The sequence below is a fragment of the Ictalurus punctatus genome, chromosome 14, assembly GCF_001660625.3.
Source record: "Ictalurus punctatus breed USDA103 chromosome 14, Coco_2.0, whole genome shotgun sequence".
NCBI classification, from domain to species: Eukaryota; Metazoa; Chordata; class Actinopteri; order Siluriformes; family Ictaluridae; genus Ictalurus; species Ictalurus punctatus.
This window is the reverse complement of record NC_030429.2, coordinates 19,480,086-19,505,072: the sequence shown is the minus strand read 5'-3', so window position 1 is coordinate 19,505,072 and position 24,987 is coordinate 19,480,086. Positions and strand designations below refer to the sequence as shown.

The window sequence follows — 24,987 nt, the reverse complement described above, 5'->3', positions numbered from 1 at the left end:
AAACATTATAAGACTTTTTTTTCTGCACAATAAACTAAATTCCTAGAAATCCTCTTCTCCCTATTATTTTTTTCTAGTATTATTTAGTAAAGAGCTTCACACATATGCACCAAGACGATCAGTTTTAGTATATTGTAAGGCAGACCATTAAAATGTTATATAGCTTAACATGCAAGACTTCATGTTCACGTCAAGATACTAAGACAACACAAATTACATAACGGTAATGGAATTTTAATTTTTTTTTTTTTTTTAATGAAACTACATGTAAACATAATTGTGAATGTTGCTGTATGGAAAATGGACCAAAGCAGATCAACTGTGAACAAATACACCTGAGAACAGGACGTGAGAACAGCCACCAACAGTCAGTTGGATGGTCAAACTCCTCAATGATGATTATTTGATGTTTTTTTCAGAACAGGAAACAGATAAGGACGATGTTTACACCTGGTCTTTTCATATGTCTTGTATCTGGTATGTATCCTAATAAGTGATACATTCTAATAAGTGTTGCATTAATATGCAAATCATCTCATAGCATGCAACATTATTGTTCATTGTGTTCAGTTGTTTTATATAAAATATATTTCCTTAAAGGCATCAACAAATGTTTGAATGTAGTGTATTAAGATGACTTATCAATGGTGACTTATTGAGACAAATGCACAGACATTTGTATAACATTTGGTTAAAAACTATTTTATAGAGTTTTGGTTGTACTTCTTTTTAATGTAGATTATGCCTATATAGATATAACCCTGATGCATGAAAAGACCAAGTCTAAACAGGGCCAAGCAGTAAAGTTTTACCACAATCAAACTGCCAAGATATAAACACATGTTTAAGATTAACGAAACACATTAGAACAAGGCACATATCACATTAAATCTGAAGATCTCTGTGTTCTGCTGTAAACAAATAAACAAGTCGATTGAAACAAATCCTTTCGAAAATGGAACTGGCCAGTCTAACAGTAACCGAGAGAGGTATTTGTGTTTATACAGACAGGGAAAATAAGTCCTAATCAAGCAGCAAGAAAAAAAAGTGTTCATGAAGATGATGTGTCACCACAACTGGATCATTAATGGCTGACAAAGTGTAAGATACCTGCTGAATAGTCGAGGTCTATAGGTAATGCTGTACTGCTAATCATTGGCTATACACTAATTACCGTAAAGAGCTAATATGTTTTAACAAAATGCATTATTAAATAAACATGATCATTGCTAAAAATCAAATATGATTTGCCAGAAAGATATAAGAGGGAATGCTGTTCATATTTCCAAACATGCTAAAACTAGAATATGAAAATAAGTAGCACCATATTGACTTTGCAGTGCAGAATGAGTGATGGTCACTGAGCAAACTGCTTTGATTTGAGATTTTATACTAAAAAGATAACTATCTGAAATTTTAACACATCTTACGAAGCTGTTTTATAGACTGAATCATTAAGTGCATTATAGGTTATGGTATGAGCTTTCTCCCTGTCAGTGATAATTAAGAAAGAAAATAGTTTATCAGCAATGCTGATGAAAAATATTGTAGTCCCTGATGGTGAGGTACTTTATTTTGCTACATAATATCACTGAGGGTTTTTATACATTGCTTTTGCAAAACAGGAATAATAATAATAAAAAAAACTGCATTTCATGTTTAATTTATCTAAACTACTTTCTTTTCGCAATGGATCGTGCTAACAAAAACAGCATCGTTACACTGTCCCGTACATGTTCTCATTCGCGATTTGGTCAGCACCAGTGAAAAAATATTAAATATTATCGTTTAAAACAGTTAAATGAATACATAAAACATTCACTGTACAAAGATACACATACAATATACAATAATAATCATTTGTTGCTGGTTGATAAACAACATATTAAAACTCTTATGCACAAATATACACTTTTGAGTACAAGTTGCACCACAACAAAATCTACTTCACACTATATCATTGTAAATAAATATCACATACTCCAAATAAAATAATCAGTGTTGTCAGACAACACAGGCCTGATCATTCAAAGCTTGCATTTAGGACGTTTGTAACAGACTGGCTCCATGTGTTTGTAATGATGCGATGCCCGGTGGGAAGCCACGCTTTTGTTTCTGATTACTCAGCACTACGGCCGCTTGGGTGGGCAACAGACCCGGCTAGCGTTACATGCTAATGCTAAGCTCTATGTTCACAGCCACTAGAGATGCAACATGCTGGGTATAAACGTCAACCTGAAAAAGTTCACCATCTTGTCGTGCTTTCTAAAACACTTGACTGCATTTCAGGAAAAAAAGTAATAAAAAGTCAGGAGTAAACTGCCCTTACATCTTAATCACAACAACAAATCACAGTTGTACTGAATCGTGGCTCAATAATGAGAGAAACCCAGCTGAATGTACGGCGATTTTAGCTTCAACACTCATGATACCCGAACTCAAAAAAAAAATCACACTTTTCATAGTGCAGAAAGACAGTACAGTGAATAACAGCACATGGCAACGAGAGAGAGAAACAGAAGAGTGTAAAAGAAAAAGGAATACTATCGTACCGGCTTCCATGGTCGCCTGTGCCAGGAAGCGCTGCCAGGGCATGGCTGCATGTTGCACCGCTCCACATCGGGAGGTTTGTCGAGCATGTCACAGTTGTGCTCGTTCAACCTCTGGCCATTCCGACGCTGGCACACCACCAGCCGAGTTCGCTGCCCGCCACCACATGACAGACTGCACTGAGGGGGGAAAGTGAAACAAGAGATTTAGAAAGTGATAGGGGTCAACAATGACAGAAAATAACGCGAATATACTTGTCCTAAGCAGCAGTTCAATTACAAAATTATACCACATGTGTGTAACTTCTCTTAAACCTCTTTCGGCAAAATCAAGAAGACTGCCAAATTGTACATCCATTTTCAATTAGCCTTCTCTTAAATCCTGCTTTTATGGCACTGTCATGTTTCTAGCATAATGTTTGTTTTGAATTAATTTCTTACTGAAGAGGCACATAAATCAGTATTGGCATTAAAGGGGGGGGGGTCGTTCCACATGTACTCATATTCCAGCAGAGCACTTAACATTAATGGGGATTATAATGAGATTAATATTTATGGTGTTTACTTAGAGACAGAATTTTATAGTGAACTGATGTTAGAACAAACATCAGTTTGGCTAATCCAAAGCTGATTTTATAACAAACAAAAACAGATATGGATAAATGCAAATAACTGCAAAGACTGACAAAATCTTAGTCAAGTAAGAACACTAAAACAGATTAGCCAAAAGGTCAAGATCAGGGGTGTCCAATCTTGTCCGCAAAGGGCCGGTGTGGGTGCAGGTTTTCATTCCAACCAAGCAGAAGCCACACCTGAGTCTACTGAAAGCCAAATTCAACTGATTAAACAGGTGGAATCAGGTGTGGCTCCTGCTTGGTTGGAATGAAAACCTGCACCCACACCGGCCCTTTGCGGATAAGATTGGACACCACTGGTCAAGAGAGAACAAACAGCCCTAACAGTACTAACTTACAGAGACTCAGAGCTAGGGAATTTAATAACTGAATATAGATTAAATGTTTGTTCTTGTGTGCTACAGGACAAGCACTACAACTTCAAAACAGCTAAACTGTCATCACGATTGCTCACCTCTCCCCAGATGCCGTAGTTCCACAGAGGACAAGGTCCTGAGTCACAGCTCTTTGACTCACTAGGTTTGACTCTCTCGTCGCAGTAATTTGTGCTGCGGCCCTCCGAGTCCTGACACACCACCACTCTCCTCTGGAAGCCCCCCTCACATGTACTTGAGCACTGCGATAGGGGCAAATCATCCCAAATAGATTATTCATCAAAAATTGAAGCAAAGCCTGTGCTTTGGAAATTTGGATCATTTGCAAACATTATGCTGTTAAGTATGTGTCTTAATTTATGAGAAATAAGAAGGGACATACTGATCCCCAGGGCCCAGTCCTCCACTGGTGGTCTGCTGAGGGAACATTCCAGCTACTGTGCCCTGGATGACTGCGAGGGTCAGGGGGGAAGTAGGGTTGGTTATTGGGCCAGAGCTGGTAGGCTGAGTGGCACGGGGCTGCTGCACACTCCTGCTCAGAGCTGGGCTTCTCATCCAGGTGGCAAAAAGACTCATCCATCTGCTGGTTGTAGTTCATACACACTACCTGCCGCGTAGCGCGACCCACACCACACGACACAGAGCACTGCAGAGGGGAAAGAAGAGGTGGCGAACAGGAACATTACAGTATATCTGAACAGGACAGTGAATATTAGATACAAATGAGTGAGTGAGTGAGTGAGTGATACGCACAGGTGACCACTCTCCCTCTCTCCATTGGCCACAGGGGCTGAAGCACGCAGAGGTTTCAGGAGGTCGAGGAAGATGGGCGCAGTACGCCTCATCAGCTATTCGTCCATGAGAGTCTCTGCAGCTGACATACCGTGCTCTCTCACCCTTCCCACAGGAAACAGAGCACTGGACACACACACACACACGCACGCACACACACACAAAACCCACAGGTTATTATAGTTATATAGTTATAAAAGAAAATTTAAAACTAAAATTACAATCACAGATATATTACAATATCAGGTATAATGGAGGAACGAAAGAATGAATCCAATCCTCTAACAAGCTAATATGCCTTTATAACATGCTATTTATTTTCATGTTAAAGTTATACAGGGACAGTTCTGTCCATGTCTGTGGTTAAGGGTTTGATTGTTTGTAAACTGGAAGCAGTTTGGTGTAATAATATTTCATATTTGATATGAATAAGTAGTATACTGGAATTTTAGTTCTACTATTTTTAATTGTTTACAATTACACACACAAACTGTAAAAAAGATTGCTTTAAATGAATAGCTAAATACTGTTTTATTATTTTACAGGATTGTACTGTAAATAATTAGAGCAGTGCACTGGTTTACAGTAAAATACCAATAAGCGTGATGTGTTGACCTTGTGTTGACCTCGAGCCTGACTGGGACCAGTAAATACAATCACATTACTCCTGTTTTGGAGTCCTTGCACTGGCTCCCGGTCAGGTTCCATGTTGATTTTAAAATTATGATGCTGACATACAAAGCATTACATGGCTTGGCTCCTCATTATTTATCTGCTTTATTAATCCCTCACACCCCAAATCGCAGACTGCGCTCCTCACGGTGTAATCTGTTAACTGTTCCTCAAACACGCTTAAAATCTATAGGTGACAGGGCTTCTTCTCTCTCTGATCCTTCCCTTTGGAACGCTCTTCCTATCGAACTTAAGGACGCTCAGACCTTTGGCATTTTTAAATCTCAACTCAAGACAAACTTTTTTAAACTTGCATTTGACTGTTGATGTCTACTTTTATTATTATTATTATTATTATTATTATTATTGTTATTCTTATTAACTTTTATTAAAAAAAAATCTGTGTACTGCTTATTTTGTGTACAGCGCTTTGAGAAGATGCTTTTAAAGGCGCTTTATAAAATAAAGTTTATTATTATTATTATTATTATTAACGTCATATGCTAGTAACAACTTGAATTGGAAGCTAGTTGTGGTGGCTTAGTGGATAAGGCCTGGTTAATGCAATGGTTCCTTAACAAGACCCATAACTTTCAGCACAATTTAAGGCTGCCTCAATTGTAAGTCACTTTTTATTTAAAGCACCAGCCAAATAAGCAAATGTACTGGTTTATGTGCTATTTTATAATATGTAAAATATTATAGTACTTTACTGGAAATATGTTTTACAGCTATTTACTGGCAACCCTGCTGCCAGTAAATTACTGTAAAGTTTACAATACATTTTTTCCCAGCGCATTCTTTTGAAAGTACATCATTTCGAGGGATATAATAGTTCTTTCTGTAGGATAGCTAAGTGGTTAAGATGTTGGATTACTGATCCAAAGGTCACAAATACCAGCCCTGCTGAGCTGCCACTCCTGGAGTCACGATCTCGCCGGCAGATGGCGCTGCAGTGTCGATGTACACGGGCGGCTGCAGAGCACGCGCGTGCACGAGATTACGGAATGAACTGTTTCCTATGGACACGTACCGTTGTTTTGGTTTGGTTCTCTTCCTGTTTAAGCATTGGTTGATGTTTGAGGGTGTGTCATTATTGGTCCCAGCTGTCTATGTTCAATTGTAATTATGTTTGTTATTTAAAGCCCTCGTGTTGCTGTGCACTTTGCGCAGTATTAACTGAATGAATGAATGTTTTGGTGAATACGTTAAGTATGCGAAGAGGTCTTGTTTTCGTGTCCTGTTCTTGTTCCATGCCTCGAATCCAGTTTTATGTTTAACCTCGATTATCTCTTCCAGTCTAGACCACGCTTCCTGTTTACTGACTTCAGTTTGCGAATAAAGACGTTGATCTGCGATTGCTTCTGCTTCCACTCCTGTTTCGTAACACCTGGGCCCTTGAGTAAGGCCCTGCTCAGTTGTATTAATGAGATAAATGTAAGTTGCTCTGGATGAGGATGGCTGCCAAATTCCGCAATCGAATATTATCATTTTAGATGGCTATTTTAAGTGAAGCGTTTCATCTTAGAAACGCTGACATATTGGGCGATACTCAACATTTGAGTAATGGTATTAGAAAAGAAATAGTACTGTGGTGTAATCTCAATTACATCAAATTAATTTGAACCAAATTTCACTGAAACGTCACAAAATCTAAATGATGACACTCTGACATACATACAAAAGACAGCAGTTATGGTTATGTCATACTAAAGTTAAAAAAAAATCTTCATATGTTTAAAGGACATAGGTTTGCTTCACCACAATGTTGTCATATTAAAAGCATCAACATCTTCACTCAAGCACAGCCCTGAGTTTAGGAGAGTGGAAAGAGGGTGGTCTGAGATGAGTTTGAGATTAGAAGAGAAGAGAGGCTTACAGAATAACTGAAGTAATCAAGGCAACTCCGGCTGGTGTTAACTCATGCGTAAACTCACAGTGGTATCAGTAACAACCGTCATTACCACAAGGCAGGGGGAAATTGGTTCACTTTTTTCTGATGGGCCACACAGTCTCTCTCTGATGCAAGCAGGAGCTTAAATTCACACATACACTTGAAATCCAATACTTGTGTCTGGAAAGTAATTTATATTTAACACTGTATTCATTAAACAGACGCTATAATTCAAAGTGTTTGTGTGTGTGTGTGTGTGTGTGTTTCTGTGTCTTACTCACTGTAGTCCAGGAACCAAATCTCCACTTGGTGTGTAGATGTCCAGACGCTGCAGGTTGTGATGTGCTGAGTGCTGACGATGTTTGAGGACAGGCTGGCAAATCACATTCCTACACACACACACACACACACACATAGACACACGACTTCGTATCACAAGGATGCAATTTGCTTCTTCCTCTGTGTATCATGTTGGTTTTGTGTACCTGGCTATCTCGTGGTCTTGATGCCGCATTACACTCTCTATCATCCATGGTCTTGCCATAAGCACCAGACACACACCTCACTGCACGCATTTGGTATCCATGGCCGCAGGTCACAGCGCACTGCAAACGTGCACATAAAGATTGCTACTTTTAATCATTCAAACTAGCGGTGAAAGTCCGATGTTAGAACACTCTTCCTTAGTCAGGCTAAGCTCAATACATGTCCATACACTACCTCTCATTATGCTACTGTACATTTTACATAGAGACCATCCAACCAACAACGTAAATGCAATAATGCTCTGAAAACAAAATAATAACATTTCACAAAACTCACCCAGAACAACCGGAGTGTGCTTGAATGTATTAAATACAGTATGTAGCATAGAAAAACAGCATTTAGAAACGCTGATACTCTGGAAATCATTTAGACACTCTTAAGTCTAACTAATATGAGTATACTTTACCCAGTCCAGATGTACCTCATCTCTCTCTCTCTCTCTCTCTCTCTCTCTCTCTCTCTCTCTCTCTCACACACACACACACACACATACACACACACACACACACTCTTTCTCTCTGACATATGGCCAATGTCTGCCTTGACACAAGACAAGCTAAGTGTTTAAAAGGCTCAAAGGAAGTGCTCCAGGATGTGTTTATTTGGGTAGCACATTTTGGTTACACATGCATAAGACTCATGCACATACTCTTCGTCAGGCATAATGGAATTTAGTAAATATATGAAGTCCTGAGATGCACTAGATAATTGTACCGCTAGCTTCTAAACGACTTTTCCGATTGCATAGTTTTATATAGCTAGTTTATCCATCCATCCATTTTCCATAAGGCTTATTCTACACAGGGTTACGGGAGCCTGGACCCTATCCCAGGGAACAGGGACACTCTGGACAGGGTGCCAACCCGTCGCAGGGCACAATCGCACACACACACACTCACATACCCATTCACACATTATGGACAATTTATTTTAGAGATGCCAATCAGCCTACAAGGCATGTCTGGAGGAGACCGGGGGAGGAAACCAGAGTACACAGGGAAACCCTGGAAGCATGGGGACAAAATGCAAACTCTGCACACACAGGGCAGTGGCAGGAATCGAACCCCCAACCCCGGAGGTGCGAGGTAAACGTGCTAAGCCACCGTGTCCCCAATATGGCCGGGAAATGAGATAAAATTGGCAATTGTTTTTCTCTAAATTAATGACATCCATCAGCCTGGAAGAAAGAAGCCTAGAAGTGCTTTCCATAGGAGCTCACAGATGTCTGCGAATGGCTAGGATCTTTCTTACTGCCATGTTCAACAAGAGAGCAAGGTCAGGCATGGATGACTGTGGAATTTGAAGTTGTGAATCAGATCTCCTGATAATAGAGCCACTAGAAAGCTCATATACTGTAGGAAAGCTTGTGAGAAGACTTTTGAAATACATTACAATGAAAGTATTACTGTAGGCATGGCATAACTAGTGTACGGGTGTGTGGTCTGAGAAAGTTTCAGACCTGAATATATTCATGAGGATAGTTTGACAGGTTGAATGTGTGAGGTGGCATGTGTGTGCTATCTGAAAGAATACATGTGGGCGAACCCGATGGTGCAGTGAGTTATGAGCTGCTCTGTCTAGACCTTCCCACTTCAACCTCATGTCCATAAAGTAGCAACATATGAACACAAACACACACATGCACACACACTCACCGTGCTCCAGGCGCCAACCTGCCAGGAAGCACACTCCGAATGCACACAGCTGCTTATGGTGCGGGGTTTGCTGTTGGGATCACAGAGCTCATCGCTGAGCCTCTCCTCGGCCAAAACACAGAACACCTGTCTGCGCCTCACTCCTTTCCCACACGTCACTGTGCACTACACAGACAGCAGAGTATGGTGAAAATGTGGTCGAAATGCTCAGTTTGGGAGATGGATCTCTAAGCAGACAGTATTTTATGTAACATATGCAAACTCCCAAGTTTACTAATACGAAAGTCAGCATAATAACAGCTGCAATGGAAACCACAGGTCTAAAACTAGCACAGGAAATTGTTTGTCAGACGTTTATATCAAAAAAGTGAGTAATTGTTGTTCTGGTGAAGTTAAACTGAGAGGAGTCGTTTATTTGTCATTTTTCCAAGGACTTTCCATCATTCAGAGGTATTATGGTTTCTTGGTAGCATGACAAGTTGAATTTATTTGTCTTTTGAAATTCAAGAGAAAATAATCAGAGAGGCTGGTGAAGGAAATGACTATAGCTGATATATCGAAAGTGTTAGCAGGAACTAACTTGCTTTGTGGATCTTTCACAATGTTAAACACGGGCAAAAAGTATGACATGTATGACATTCTTTAATTAATAAAAAATTGCTGTGGCGTAAGAGGAGTAAAACACCGTGGGCCGTGCTGTTATAGGAAAAGAATCCACTTTGTGTTGGTAACAGTAAGGCTACGTCTGCATTCATCCGTATAAATGTGAAAACGCATCGACACTTTGGCCTTCCGTCCACACCGAGACGCCGTTTTTGTCCAACGAAAACTGAGTTTTTGAAAAACGCTCTCCCAAGTGGATAAATTTGAAAACGGCGCCTTGACGTTGTAGTGTGGACTGAGAAAACGGAGATATTCAAAAACAATGACGTATTTTTTGGTCATTTGATGCAGTCATGTGACCCATTCAACTCAAAACAAACAAGACAGTGGACGATGCTGTGCTGCTCTTGTTGTGCCTGCTATCCAGTTTGATAGCGTTGTTAAGATTAATGTCACTTTGTACAACCTCGTACAAGACTGCATTCTTAAATAAACGCCTGACAGAAATGATGCAGGCCAAAGCTTCTTATGTTTTTACGCGTGTGCTGTATAGGGATATAAGCGTTTTTAGATGTTTAAGTGTGGACGAGCAAATTTTGAAAAAGTTTGAAAACGCCTGTGTAGACGGAGAAAAACGAAAAAGTAGTTCCCTTTCAAAGGGAACTCAAAGTTGCGTGAGCTACACGCTTCCCACAGCGTCTCGTTCCCTTCTCAGGGAACAGGGGTACATGCTTTCAAAGGGAACTCAACGTTGCGTGAGCTAGACACTGTGGGAAGCTCATGCAACGTCTTGTTCCTTTCTCTTACATGTGTAACCCAGACGTTTTCCGATCTATCCCGATTAATGTGGACGTAGCCTAAGTCTTCCTCACACTGAGCCTCATCACACAACCCAGGCACTGATTATTATATTATTATATTATGGATAACATTACACCATGACAGTATGTATGTAAAGCCTACCTCTGTCCACTCACTGATGGACCAGTCAGGACATGGCGTGTCATTACAGGGTTCAGAGACGGCTCTCTGGTACTCGCTACACTCACGTTCTGCCAGTCTGCGGCCGAGGTTATTCATACAGTAGGAGTCACGTGTCCGGGTGCCTTTCCCACAGCTCTTAGAACACTGCAAGTACCATTTCACATCAGTTCTTCAAAAACCGCAGCAACTACAGCCTTAAATGAGTTTATTATATTACCGCAAAAGTCTGGTACTTATTGTCACTAAATATAGCCTAATTTTACAGAAGGGCCACTGCCAAAAAAATCCTTATAATAATAATAATAATAATAATAATAATAAATAAATAAATAAATAAATAATTTAATTAATTAATTAATTAAATACACAATAATAACATAATAATAATAAAAACAAAACTTTTGAAGACTATGTTTTTCCCAACTGTGTTCAAAAGCACTTTTTCTGCTAGAAATGTGCATGGAATTGAGCCAATTATATTGCACCCTCCATGATCAGATGCTTTGTGGTCCACAGGTGAAGTATCTGAGGTTGAGGCTACTGTATAGATAAAATCAACCTACTTCTAGGTAGTTGTCACAAGAACATTAGAAATAAATCTAGATCTCACTATATCAGAAGAAATCACACAAGTAGAGAAGTTGAACGCAGCTCACTTGGGACCAGGCGCTATACTGCCAGCTCTTCAATAGACAGTCTCCGTGGCAGGGCTCACGGCTCTGAGGTTTAGCCAGATCTGCACACGCTCGAGATTCCACTGTGTCACTCCCTCTTTTCACCAGACTGTAACGCATGCACAGCACCTCCAGCGTACGGTACCCAGGCCCACACTTAGCAGAGCACTCACTCTTACCCGCCAAATGCCACCTGAGCATAAAGGTGACTTGTTAAAGCATAAAGGTGAGCTAATCGTCAACAGACTACACTCTTCAAAAGGAAGTGGTTAGGTTGAAAAACATTTTTAACATTTCTTTAAGGATTTATTTGCATTGTCAGGAGTATGCAGTATTGGGATATAATTCAAATCCAGATTTGAGTGATTGTGTACATATTTGTATGTGTGAGTTTGTATGTAAATGTATACCTAAGTTCACAGTCTATATTGCAGGACTCCATTACTCCCCTTGGTCGAGAAAGGTGCTCACACCTCTGATCTGACACCACCAGACGATCACTCCTACGTACGCACACTGGTTTTCTCCGCCGCTCTCCTATCACAGTACACACACACACACACACACACACACACACACACACACACACACACACACACACACACAGAGTTGTGAGGATGTCTAGTGTATGGATGTTGGGGCAGCGGAAGGCTTGCATTTCTCCACTAGGTGTTACAAAAAAAAAAAGAGAGAGATCCAAATGATTCCTTGCAAGGGATACAGCTGAACCTCACCTTGGCACATGCGGCTGCATTCCTGCCAGGGGCCTGAGGGGTCCCACACAAATTGATCTTGGTGCTCCTCTATAGGAATGTTAAAGGAATAACGTACATCAGGACTATAGAGGTTCCCCACACACAACACCTGAAAAGGAGATGCATTCAGAAAAAAAAAAAATCAGGATCAATTGAACTCATGAAGCAGGTATAAGACAGCTTGGTAAACTTCAGCTCTCTGGCTAGATTCTGTGTCTCACTAGAGTCAATGCTTTAACACAGTGGTTCTCAACGCCATCATTTGGGTTCAAATATAATGTGCATAAATGGAAAAACCCCACGTTCCCTCTCCCTCTGTATTTTCTTTTTGCTGGAGAGAGGCGGAGCTTAGCCTGCCTTTTATCTGGCTGTCAGTGCAGACCAGTGTTTCCGATTTAACAACTTTTCAGACCCCTTTAGCGACGTTTTTTGCAAAAAAAAAAAAGCGCCTAATGACAAATCTAGCGACTTTTTGGACAAACCTTAGCGACTTTCCAAATGTCGCCATTACTGTTCTGCAAGCGCGAGGTCTTGCTTTCCCATTGCACTCTCACTTCTCTCTGCATCTGCTCTGTTCAGTGAGGGGCTGAGAGCCGGAGATTTAACAACGTCATGGATTACGAGACGCACCCCTCGCCCTTTGTCCCCATTTACATCATTCATATGTGAATGTAATGCAACATGTTTTACATGTAAAATAGTCCACGTTATTACAGCCTAGTTCTCTTGTTCAAAGCAGTTATAATGTTCAGAAACATTTTTGATCATTCATGTTCCATACCTGTCTGCTATATAGTTTTATAAAAGTCATAAAAGTTATGAAAAGGAATTAAAAACGTACAAAAACACAAAAGCAAAAAAAAAAAATCTATCTATCTATTTATCTATCTATCTATCTATCTATCTATCTATCTATCTATCAAAACAGATTACAGAGTAGGATATATATAGATAGATTTTTATATAGAATAGATAATCATAATACTTGGTCTCCTCCCTTATTGGGGGTGTGTCGGGCGTGCCACATGTTAGCGGAGGCTTGGGGGGGCTTTAGTCACAAAAGGTTTAGAACCTCTGCTTTTATACTAACCTGTAGAATGAGCTCCTCTTCCATGCGCTCAGTGCAGTTGATGCGCTCCTCTGTGGTGTTAGAGCCACTATACTCAATCTGTGTTCCTTTTAAGGAGATTTCCCTTTTAAACATGGACACGACAAAGTTCCCATTCAGCAGGAAGTTTGACTGGCTGTCAGATAGAGCTGGGAAAAACAGGGGCGATATAGAGAATTATGAAATGTTTCGAATAACAAAAATAATCCTGAATATAATTATCTACAGTGGATACCGATAGTGACTATAGACATCTCTGCACATAGCACAGCAATCTTTTCTTACATTATATGTTGGTTTGTGTAAATATACGGCTAACTTGTGTGCATTTTCAAAACTGTGCATGTGTGTACATGTGCAGCTCCACACCAATGTTTGCTTGACCGATCACTCTTTAGAGTCAGGCCGTGATCAGTTTAAGCAAATGTTGCTCTCTTCTTAACACATTCGTTTACTTTTACTCCTTATTATGGTCTTCCATCAACCACTTCTCTCCCATCTGTCTCTAATTACATCTCTCTGCTGCTCATTTATCTTTCTCTCTCTGTCTCTGACACTCCGTTTGCTTTCCCTTCACCCCTGCTTTCCCTGAATTGCCTAGGACGTCGTGAAGGCCATTTTTCCTCATGAGTCTCAGGAGAAATGCTTTGCACTCATGATAAATGACGACATTCAGATTGGATAATAAATAATGCATTTACACTGCCTCTCAACCTCACCCCTTTCCTCCTGCTAGCACTTTGCTACCTTTATTTATTTGTTGCACATATCGTTACTTGGTAACCCTTTACATTAAGGCTCTCTTAACTGACATTATTGATCACATTAAGTATTTAAAGAACAAACCATAAACTTCAGAAATGATACCAAACATTTACACTAAAAAAGTTGCATTCATTGATTTTTTTATTTTTTTTTAAAGAATAAATCAAACAAAAGAAACATGCTATAATTGAACTTTTCCCTATTTATGGGAGTTTTTTATTATTATTATTATTATTAACTGAATAAACATTAGTCATGGATTGAATAGTCAATAGAGATGTATTTCATTAACACTTAAACCATCAACAATTAAAACATGTTTAGAAGGGATTAAAACGTGAAGGGATATGCTGCTATAGGAAAATAATGAACAACAGGATGGTATGATAAGTCCTTTCATAAAGTGATTCCTCATATCGCAGCAATCTGTCAATGAGGAAAATTTTTTTTATTTTTTATTGTTAATTAAAGAACAATCAGTTTAACTTTTATTCTAATTAAAGTTTATTTCCACAGTTAATCTTGTGGAATGTCCAACAAGTTCCCTCACCAGCCTCTCTTTTTTCATTCAATAGTCAATAAGACATATAATCATATGATGTAGTGTGTCATGTTACTGAGAAACCGTAATAAGTCCTCCATCCTGAAGACTTTTCCATGTCAGAAAACTTAAATGAACAGCTTTACCTCTTACTGTTACCCAGTACTGACATACTGACACTGGAGACCTCTTCCAAAAATGCTAAATAAGCTTGACCTCACAGAAAACCTTCTGCATGTGAATGATTACACATTTTTAAAAAATGCAAGTCGCTGTGTAAGCTGTTACTATAGATATGAAAAGCATTCATATCAATCCTGTAGTAGAAACTCAGAGTTGTGCAGTGTTAAAAAGGTGATTAAGCAACACCTTCTGATCAGAATCAAGAATTCAGCAGAGCTGTGGCATAACTTATTTTTGTTACTTTGTTAACATTACTTATGCTTTATTAAGGCTGAAGTTCATGGTTTGTTAATGTTAAGTAATGCACTAAATAAAGTAAGTTACAGAAACCTTAATACAAAGCCTTACTAAATTAGTGGAATTACATTGTTGCATATTATTGTAAGACCTACCGAGGTAGTTATCATCTTCTGGATTTCCTGAGTAGCTGACCTGCCTTATATCAACGTTGGTTGCTCCAGCTGGGATTCGGACCACAACATTATAACCTTCGGATTGGAATGAAAAACAAGAGAAATTAAATTCTCTATATGCTCAGAAGAGCAGTGACAGTTATTTTTCACTTTCTTTCACACCTTGAGTTAATAGCTTCAACATGCTGCATGCCCAAGTCCTGGAAAATCGAAGGCATCCTTTAGGCTTCAAATGTCACACATGGAAAATTGAACACAGGAAGGAAAGAGAAGAATAAACACAAAGAATTAAAAAAAAAAAAAACTTGCCCTCCCACATAACTTCATCACCCTCCTGAAGGCCCACCCACAAACACAAAAACAGGAGGGAAAAAGAAAAAGCAGAAGTAATTATGACCTAGAACTTAGGGTTATCCTGTAATTTCCCACAAGTGTTCCAGCGGAGTCTTGGAAAGCGGAAGAGAAGAGAAGAGAAGAGAAGAGAAGAGAAGAGAAGAGAAGAGAAGAGAAGAGAAGAGAAAAGGAGTGAAGTGGAGAGGAGAGACGAGGTTAGGTTAATGGAGAGTAAGGTCCATAGATGGCAGCACTGATATAGGATTTGCCTCGTCTGCTATATCATCCTTTATAACCCTTAAAAATCCTACCTTATTTTTCATTCGTTGATCTTAAACCATATTACTCAGTAACTACTATGAATTAAATTACTTTAAGAAAATGAATGAGAGTTATAAGAGTTATGAGAATAAGAAACATGACATGTCCTTGGAGTTTAAAGGGTTAACTAATCTCATTCAAAACGAACGAGTGCTCTTAAAAAATGTTATTATTGTATATTCACAAGCCAAACTGTGTAAATAATGCAAACCATATACAGATTATTGACAAATTAAAAGAAAACAAACAAACAAACAAACAGTGGCTCTGTCATTATATAGGATGCATTTTGCTGGCATGGTTTGAGTCCATTTGTCCCCTTGAATGGTCACCAGATCTCAACCTAGATCTTTAAAGAATGGTGTTTCTCATCATCTGATCATTAATGTTCTAGAGACATGTACAATCTATGCCATGGTGCACTGAAGCTCTTCTGGTGGCTCATATTGGCTTGACACCTTACTAAGTCAATTTATATTGACAATAGTTCAGTAGAGCTCAGTTACCGTCACTCTTTTACTGTAAAGACTGCACAGAAAATCCCTACAATCGTATCTCTCTAAAATTAAGCTTTTCATAAAGCAATGGTGATTCCCTTTGTTAATTGGTACGGACAGAGTGTCCCTCTAAATCTCCCACAGAGGGAAAACCCACCCACACACACCAATCTAAGAAATCAGAGACAGCTGACTGAATCCCAAACTACCTACACAACACCACAGCCACACACACACACACACACACACACAATCATGTATAGCCACAAATCCGTTAGAGGCATCAGTGTAAACCACAAATTGTCCACACACGCTGACCTGAGATCTGAGACAGTGGACTCTGCCTCAGGCAGCTCTGACCCCAGAATACAAACATGCTACTGGAACAGAAAGGGAACACACTCCTAGTTAAAGCTCTGGAATTCCTGTGGTCTACCTCAGACTGAAACCAAAGAGCCTCAACTAACTTCCGAACAATAGGAGTGTATGGGAGGCCTTGACCACAGCAATTGGCATGAGTAAATAAAATTAAGCACCAAAGTACTGTGAATTCCCTTGAATCTTTCATATGCTAGGTTACTAGAGGATTTACACACACACACACACACACACACACACACACACACACACACACACACATATATATAGATAGATAGATAGATAGATAGATAGATAGATACATACATACATAGATACATAGATAGATACATAGATAGATATATATACCTATACATTATAGATTAATGGACTACAAGAGTTTAACTGTCATATGTAAATAGTAAGAGTCTAGTGGATTGACAGGTGTAAATATGTAATATACACTAACTACACAGAGTTGAAAACACAGACATGCATTGAAATGCAGACCTTTCACCATGATAAATTGAAATTCACTGGATGTAAACTTTGTCTAATATGACTTGAAAGCCTGAATATAAGGAATATTCAAAACTACACAGATGGACATCCACCAGAACTGCAGTGGCCTGCAATGTTGGATCTCTAAAAGGATACACTGGATATCCTGTATTATAAATCAAGATATTTAGTGTTTTGAGGGAAAGACTCTCAACCTGCTGTGTCTGTATTCCTGACACCTATCACATTTTAAGAGCACTGTCCACCTATAAAAAGCTAATATACTATGTACAGAGGTACATCCCGGGTTGTGCTGACGTGTTCTTGACCTTGTTTTTGAGACACAAGAGGCAACATACTGGCTGCAGATAACGCTTCAAAGGACTGAGATCTATCATAATTTTACATCTGAGAAGGGTGATGTACACAGAGGCAATAATAACATAATATAGAGTAACAGAAATGTTTCATTTGGGAGAGAAACAATATATACAAATTAGCTAATCCCAATTAGCAAGAATTAATACCAAATCTGCTTTTTTGTTTTAAGTACAAGAGACAGCACCTTTGATCTAGCCACTGTTTTGCAGTTAGTAAGTTTACAGAAGCAATCCACCTTCACTTGTGAAATCTTACCATATTGTGCATTGTTGAAGGTGCCAGCGACAGTCCTACAGGAGGAGTTGTCCCCTCCACACACTCCACACTTATCATTCCTGGCCTTGGAGTTCAAAACATGATCACAACCTGCTTGCTGGAGAAATATGAAACATACTATAACTAATACAGCACCAAAATACAGAAACAATCAACTCCAGGCAATATACAGTATCTCACAAAAGTGAGTACACCCCTCACAAGGTCTCTAACAAGGTCTCTAACATCCACCAGCTCTGTGATGTCGTCATGGAGGAGTGGAAGAGGACTCCAGTGGCAGCCTGTGAAGCTCTGGTGAACTCCATGCCCAAGAGGGTTAAGGCAGTGCTGGAAAATAATGGTGGCCACACAAAATATTGGCACTTTGGGCCCAATTTGGACATTTTCACTTAGGGGTGTACTCACTTTTGTTGCCAGCAGTTTAGACATTAATGGCTGTGTGTTGAGTTATTTTGAGGGGACAGCAAATTTACACTGTTACACAAGCTGTACACTCACTACTATACATTGTAGCAAAGTGTCATTTCTTCAGTGTTGTCACATGAAAAGATATAATCAAATATTTACAAAAATGCGAGGGGTGTACTCACTTGTGAGATACTGTATATTTATATATATATATGAGTATATGTATGGTACCCTGCAAAGGCCTTGAACACAGATGTCATAAGTGTCTGGACCACAAGGAGTTCCATCAACCACTCGATCTTTCAGCTGGTAGTAGGACATCGTACCAGCAACACGACAGAACAGCTTACATCGATCCTTCATGAGTACTATAAATAGGAACCATGGATATATTCCATTGTAAGCAACAATCGAAGCATGCCCAATTAATAAAACACATACAACACTTAATTACATTTGACATTTGTTCTGTCTAATGAAATCTTTCCCATTAAACTTGAAAATTATAAGGCTGTGTGTGTGTGTGTGTGTGTGTGTGTGTGTGTATGTATGTGTATGTATATATGAGGCCTGTCAGTTTGTTTATTGTAATTGCTTGAAAAAATTCAGCTTGATCTTGTCCAGCTAGCCTTGTGCTGCCAAACACTACTCAGTGTCTGTGAAGGCCAGCACAATTACGAACGCATTCACAGGCCAGACAGACCTCCAAACAACACAACGTATTCGCTAGTCTATAAAGAGTCACCGTGTGCATGCGTATACAATATATTTATATGGTCATATGGATACCGGTAACATATGCTACAGTTTACACTTATCAAAAAAAAGTGGAGTGCATGTAGAAAGCCACCTGAAACATTTAGCCCTGAGGCCAAGAACAAATAACAGAGTCACCGTGAAAGGAGCATGGGTGTGTGACTTTGTTTTACTCTACTCTTGCGGGAAAACAAATTTGCGTGCGTGCATGAGTGTGTGTGTGTGTGTGTGTCTGTGTGTGTGAGGTTAGCACTAAGGATGTACTAAGTTTAAGTAGAGCCTTGCTAAATAAACAGTCATTACAGTAGAAGGTGTGAGGAGCAAAAAGAGAGCAGTGGCCTGTCAGGGCAAAGTGTTAACTCTATGGGGGATACAGGGACTACTGGGTAACAGGCCCTACAATTCTTTCATATAGTCTCTAATCATATCTTTAAAAAATATAACTAAATAAATAAATAAATAAATAAAGATTTTCATGAAACACATAAAATTTGGTTCAGCTTTGTAAACAAGCTCTTGCTTGACATTATGCTGGAGTTAATATAACTCGGGGATGAGCTCAATTCAGTTTAAATTCAGCTATAAAAGGGGATTATGTAAGGAATAATCGACGACGGTCCATTGAAGCACACCAGAGGTGGTAATATGGCCACGACACGAATCAGAGTGGCCTTTACACCTCAGGTGTGCATTATTTTCTAATAATTCAAGGAATCGTCATCAATTATTCTGCTTATACCACAGTTACCACACCTCAAGACATTGTTCAGATGTTTTATTTCAGGACATTTGTCTGATTTTTGTCCTTAAAATGCTCGTGTGTGGAACTAAATTATTACGCATCCCATCTCAAGCCTCCGTTGCTAAATCCAAAACGTCATTTTAAAACTAGTAATGGAGGCTTGAGCCACTGATATGCAGTTATTGGGGAGAGAGAAAGAGAGACAGATAGAGAGAGAGAGAAAGAAAGAGAGAGAGAAAGAGAGAGAGCTCACAGGATTTTTTTCCCCATTTCATGTTGATAACATAAAAATGGAACGAATAAATAAATATTGATACTTGTTCACCGGTGGCTTTTCTGTCATTACTGCAATCACACATGCTCTCTCGTGCTCACTCTTTAGTTTTTCTTGCTCCCTCTCTCCCCAATAACTGCATATCAATGGCACAAGCCTCCGCTTCACGTTGTAGCCGCATTACCACCTCGGGTGCAGGTTATTTTTCGAATAATTCAACATCCCGTGATCGATTATTCCATAATTATTTCTGGAAAACCTAAACTGTCGGTCGTTTTGTTTGTTGTTAGCTCTGTGTGCTGTGGTGGACAGAAGGCTAACTTTTCCGTTATTTCAGTTAACTTGGAACCGTAACGCGGTCAAGACCTGACTGGAACTACTTTAGCTGTGCATTTACTGAAAAATCATTACACACCTCAGAACGTCTGTCAGCCAATCAGAATCGAGAATTCAACAGCGCTGTGGTATAAAACATTATAACAGTCAATTGGTTAAATGATTACGGTTAACGTTAATGAAATAATGGAATCGTCAAAGTGGTGTAGAATGAATGAAGCAAAATGGATGCCCTAAAGATTTCCACTTCCCAAGTCTCACCCTTGCTTCAGAGGGCAATCTCAGAGGCAGAAAATACTTCATTAACTATACTTTATTTCTGCATTTATTTAAGTACTTACTTAAGTACTATTTTTGTAATTATAAAGACTGTCCTGTGCTCATCCTATGACTCTTATTCACAATCTGCTCATACTGAAGATCCTTTCAGCTCATTTAGTAGACTTTGCCTTTTCTACAACTAGTAATTCCACTCTCTGGAGTCACCCAAAAGAGAATTGGCTCACTTTTGAGTTAGGTCCTTCTCAATTTCTCTTCCTCACGTCATCAGAGAGTTTTTCTTTACCGGTGCCCCTGGCTTGCTCATTAGGGTTCTAAATCTACATCCGGATTGCTGTAAAACTGCTTTGTGACAATGCCTATTGTTGAAAAGCGCTATAGAAGTAAAAATCAATCAAAAATACTGAAATTGTCTCATCTTCTAATTTTCCGTATGTGAAGACTGTGCAGCTGAAATACTCACTGCCACTGTATTTAGGCACCCAGCGGACTGTGGAAGGTAGGCCACTGATGTTGAAATGTTTGCCATCAAACTTTGAGCACTGCTCCTCTCGAAAGTCTCTCCAGCCTCTCGGACATGGCTCTGTGTTACAGGAGCGGAATTTCATGCGGCGTCCGATGCAAAAGCGCCCTCCGTTCCTCGGCCTATTAAACATACACACACACACACACACACACACACACACACACACACACACACACACACACACACACACACACACTAAAGCACATGGAGTTCTAATAGGTGCGAAAAGATTTTCATAAGTTTTCAGAAAAGATGCTTTAAAGAAATGGCATAAAATATACACGGTCCAGTGTACTCTTACGGCTAATAAACAGCTCCAGAACATCTTGGCTTAGAATAAACGTTCACATTACAGACTGTTTGAGGCTTGTGCCCATTTTAACTATGTGTTTTGTCTGTGGCCTTACTCTGGTCTGTTGCAGTCTCTAGACGTGCTGCGTGTACCACCACCACAGGTCCTGGAACACACACTGTAGGGTCCCCATGGTCCCCACTCACCATGCACCGGCCTCGTCTCCATCTCTCTGTTCACGCACATACCATGCCTACAGTGCTACACACACACACAGAAACACACATAGAGGTTACAATAAGACATATGGTGGTTGAAAATAATCCGTATCGCAGTTTTCTGATATCCATGTCATGTACACAGTGTGTCAAAATAAACCCATCAGCATGTCTGACAGATTTAAGTCACACGTAGTCTAGTCTGTGTTTCTAATCCACTGTGTATACTTAAAACTCTATCTGAAAAGAAAACTCAGCACACGCTAATCCCTCTATTATTTATACAGGTGGAATGGCACCCAGTATAGACCAAGCTGTGGGAATAATACAGGGCCAGTAGTAAACCTCCACTACCTGTACAGATGGCAAAAGTGAACAGTGCTGTTGAGAGGATCCAGATATGAAGCATTTTAAACAAACACAGAGAGAGAGAGAGAGAGAGAGAGAGAGAGAGAGAGAGAGAGAGAGAGAGAGAGAGAGAGTTTGTCAAGATGTATTGTGTAACACTTAGACTAAAGGCATCAGGAATTAAAAAATGCAGATGGGGCAATAATTGTAACTCTGAGCTTACACTGGATTCCACTTTCAATTCCTACTCTAACAGTGTTACATGACCTGGAGATAAAATCTCTCTCCCTGTTACTTTCTCTGTATCTATCTCTTTCCAGTCTCACAAGACAGGCTTCTACTTCTCACCTGAGACTGCTAGCTTTCGTAACTCACCGTGGCCCAGTCGGCCTCTGGTCCGCTAGAGACATCCCACAGTAAAAGAAGCTCACCACTGCTTAATAACACCTGAGTAACAATTCCTTTGATACTAGGTTAATTATGCACATGCAAGGCAATCCTCTTTATTTGCATTTTATAAGAACAGGGTTAGCGCCAAGGTAAGGCACATCATGAACTCCGGGCTCAGGTCTGCTCTGTGAAAGAAAGAGGAGAGGGTGAGTTACAATGCCAGCAAGCACTATCTGAGTGAACATGGCTGCCTTTTCATGGGCCGTAACTGAATCCAGGGTCGTGAGGTAGCGTTGGCGATGGGCTTCTTTCAGAGCAGGACAGCACGGCGTCTGTCTCACCAAGTTACCCCAGCATAGACCCACCACTTGCACAAAAGCAGGCATGGCAGTAGCACACACATACCCTGATAGAGAAAACCCAAGAGGGAAGATAACACAGTGACAGAGCTCATTACAGTCTCCAATTTCCTGCTTTCCTCTCCTTCTGTCTCTATATCAATCTCTCCTGCTCCTTTCTCTATACCTCACTCTTTCTGGCTGTCTCACTCCCTCCACCTGAATCACATAATTACACTAGAAAATAAAGACAAGAGACGACACTGTTATGGATGTACATGGATGTTCATGACTAGCTCATTCATAGGGTGATATAATGGCATTTAGCACTGAGCAAAAAGTTGCATACAATGTACTGTAAATTACAGACAGCACTCAGGGTAAGCCTGAAAACAATACTATGGCATTTTAATCCATGGCATCTGGACCTTCCACCTATCGTATCCACAGCATCTGTACGTATCCATCTATCCAATCCACGGCATCTGTACCTATCCACATATCCTGTCCATGGCATCTGTACCTATCCACTTATCTTATCCACGGCATCTATAGCGTATGTCTGTTCATCCTCTGAGAAATATTTCTTCCCAGTACTGATGAAAAACCTGTTTATTCAAAATTCACTTGAAACCAAGACCTAATGGCATATTTTATGTTTTAATTAGTTTGATTAATTCTTCATAAATATTTGTTAATTGACATGTGAATCTATATAATTGGAATTCCCTTTTAGGAGAGAAGAATTTGTGATTAAGCATTACTAACATAAGCAACCTGGGGCAACCTGGGGCAACCTGGGGCAACCTGGGGCAACCTGGGGCAACCTGGGGCAACCTGGGGCAACCTGGGGCAACCTGGGGCAACCTGGGGCAACCTGGGGCAACCTGGGGCAACCTGGGGCAACCTGGGGCAACCTGGGGCAACCTGGGGCAACCTGGGGCAGGGGTGTCTTAGCGGTTAAGGCTCTGGATTACTGATCAGAAGGTCACGGGTTCAAGCCCCAGCCACTGTTATGCCCTTGAGCAAGGTCCTCTCTGCTCCAGGGGCACTGTGTCATTGTTCACCCTGCACTGTGACCCCAGCTTCCTGGGGTCCAGAACCTTCCATTCTGGGGTATGCGAAAAAAAGAATTTCACACTGTATATGTGATCAATAAAGACTTATTAAAAACCTGATGGCACATGCATACCATGAAATCTGCTCTTGTGAAAACATAACTAACTAACTGTATTGTGTTAGTTTTGGAAGTTTGGTTAAAGCTAAAGAAGAACAGCTTTAAGCTTTCTCTAATTGTTAGAATGTAAAAGCCGTAGTTGAAAAATCAGCCACAGACTTCCATTACAAATGAGTTTCAAGTAGATTAGTAGACCTTTCCATTCTTTTCACAGTAAAGTGAAAGTAGAAAGTATGGAAAGTAGAATCCTGGAGTATTTCTTTAAACGCTTACAAATCCATAGCTAGTTTGTCATGATGCAAAACCAAGAGTGACTTTAATCTGTTTTCTCCCTGCGCTGCGTTTTTGCCTTCTGCTTGTGAATATTTGTGAAACACAATGCACTCGCTGTGAGAAATAAAGAATAAGGGAAAATCAGACCTCCTCGCTGCATACATGCTTCTCAGTCTGGCACAAAGATAAGGGTTAAAATGCAACATGTTGTAAGGCAAGGGCTGAACTCCACACTCCCTGCATGTGTACACAGCATGTTTTACAGTGTCTGTTCTTCCTGTGGCTGTGTATAATGACTCCAGGAAATCAGGAGAGCTTTATAAAAGCTGCTTTTCCCAGAGGAGATGAGGGTCAGGCTGGTACATGACTCTGAATAAAGGAATTACACAACCATGACCTTGGAGTCATTGCTACAGAAGATGTAACTTTCAGAAACACACACACACACACACACACACACACACACACACACACACACACACACACACACGCACAGTAAAAAATAAAATGCTTATATTCCAACCCTTCAATTTAAAATTCTACATGTAACATTAACCCAAACGCCATGTTCATGTACCTCTAGTCCAAATGAACTTGTAAAAAAAACTCATGCAGACACAGGGAGAGGACGTGAAACTCCTGACAGACATTAACTTGACATCAGGATGAAATCAGGGACTCTGGACGATGGGTAGCAATGCTACCCATCGTGCCACCCTACTCATGTTTATAACATTTACTTTTATTAATTTAGCAGACGCTTTCATCAAAAGTGACTTATAAATGAGGAAATACAGGCAAAGCGATATATATCAAGCGGA

General features: G+C 40.0%; 1 protein-coding gene across 4 annotated transcripts in view; it reads right to left on the bottom strand.

The window, feature by feature from the left end:
* The window catches only part of LOC108275288 (A disintegrin and metalloproteinase with thrombospondin motifs 20), a 102,061-nt gene that overhangs the window by 22,882 nt on the left and 54,192 nt on the right, over nucleotides 1–24,987 (bottom strand). For all 4 annotated transcript variants that reach the window (XM_017486011.3, XM_017486009.3, XM_047159731.2 and 1 more), the window contains 17 exons: nucleotides 21,538–21,683; nucleotides 21,068–21,249; nucleotides 18,449–18,585; nucleotides 17,789–17,906; nucleotides 15,123–15,218; nucleotides 13,224–13,390; nucleotides 12,113–12,242; nucleotides 11,789–11,915; nucleotides 11,361–11,571; nucleotides 10,684–10,848; nucleotides 9,118–9,282; nucleotides 7,402–7,521; nucleotides 7,198–7,305; nucleotides 4,312–4,476; nucleotides 3,941–4,204; nucleotides 3,639–3,800; nucleotides 2,553–2,729 (listed from right to left, as the gene is read on the bottom strand). In XM_017486011.3, coding sequence (XP_017341500.1) covers nucleotides 2,553–2,729; nucleotides 3,639–3,800; nucleotides 3,941–4,204; nucleotides 4,312–4,476; nucleotides 7,198–7,305; nucleotides 7,402–7,521; nucleotides 9,118–9,282; nucleotides 10,684–10,848; nucleotides 11,361–11,571; nucleotides 11,789–11,915; nucleotides 12,113–12,242; nucleotides 13,224–13,390; nucleotides 15,123–15,218; nucleotides 17,789–17,906; nucleotides 18,449–18,585; nucleotides 21,068–21,249; nucleotides 21,538–21,683 — 2,640 coding nt within the window. The remainder of the gene's footprint in view (nucleotides 1–2,552; nucleotides 2,730–3,638; nucleotides 3,801–3,940; nucleotides 4,205–4,311; nucleotides 4,477–7,197; nucleotides 7,306–7,401; nucleotides 7,522–9,117; nucleotides 9,283–10,683; nucleotides 10,849–11,360; nucleotides 11,572–11,788; nucleotides 11,916–12,112; nucleotides 12,243–13,223; nucleotides 13,391–15,122; nucleotides 15,219–17,788; nucleotides 17,907–18,448; nucleotides 18,586–21,067; nucleotides 21,250–21,537; nucleotides 21,684–24,987) is intronic.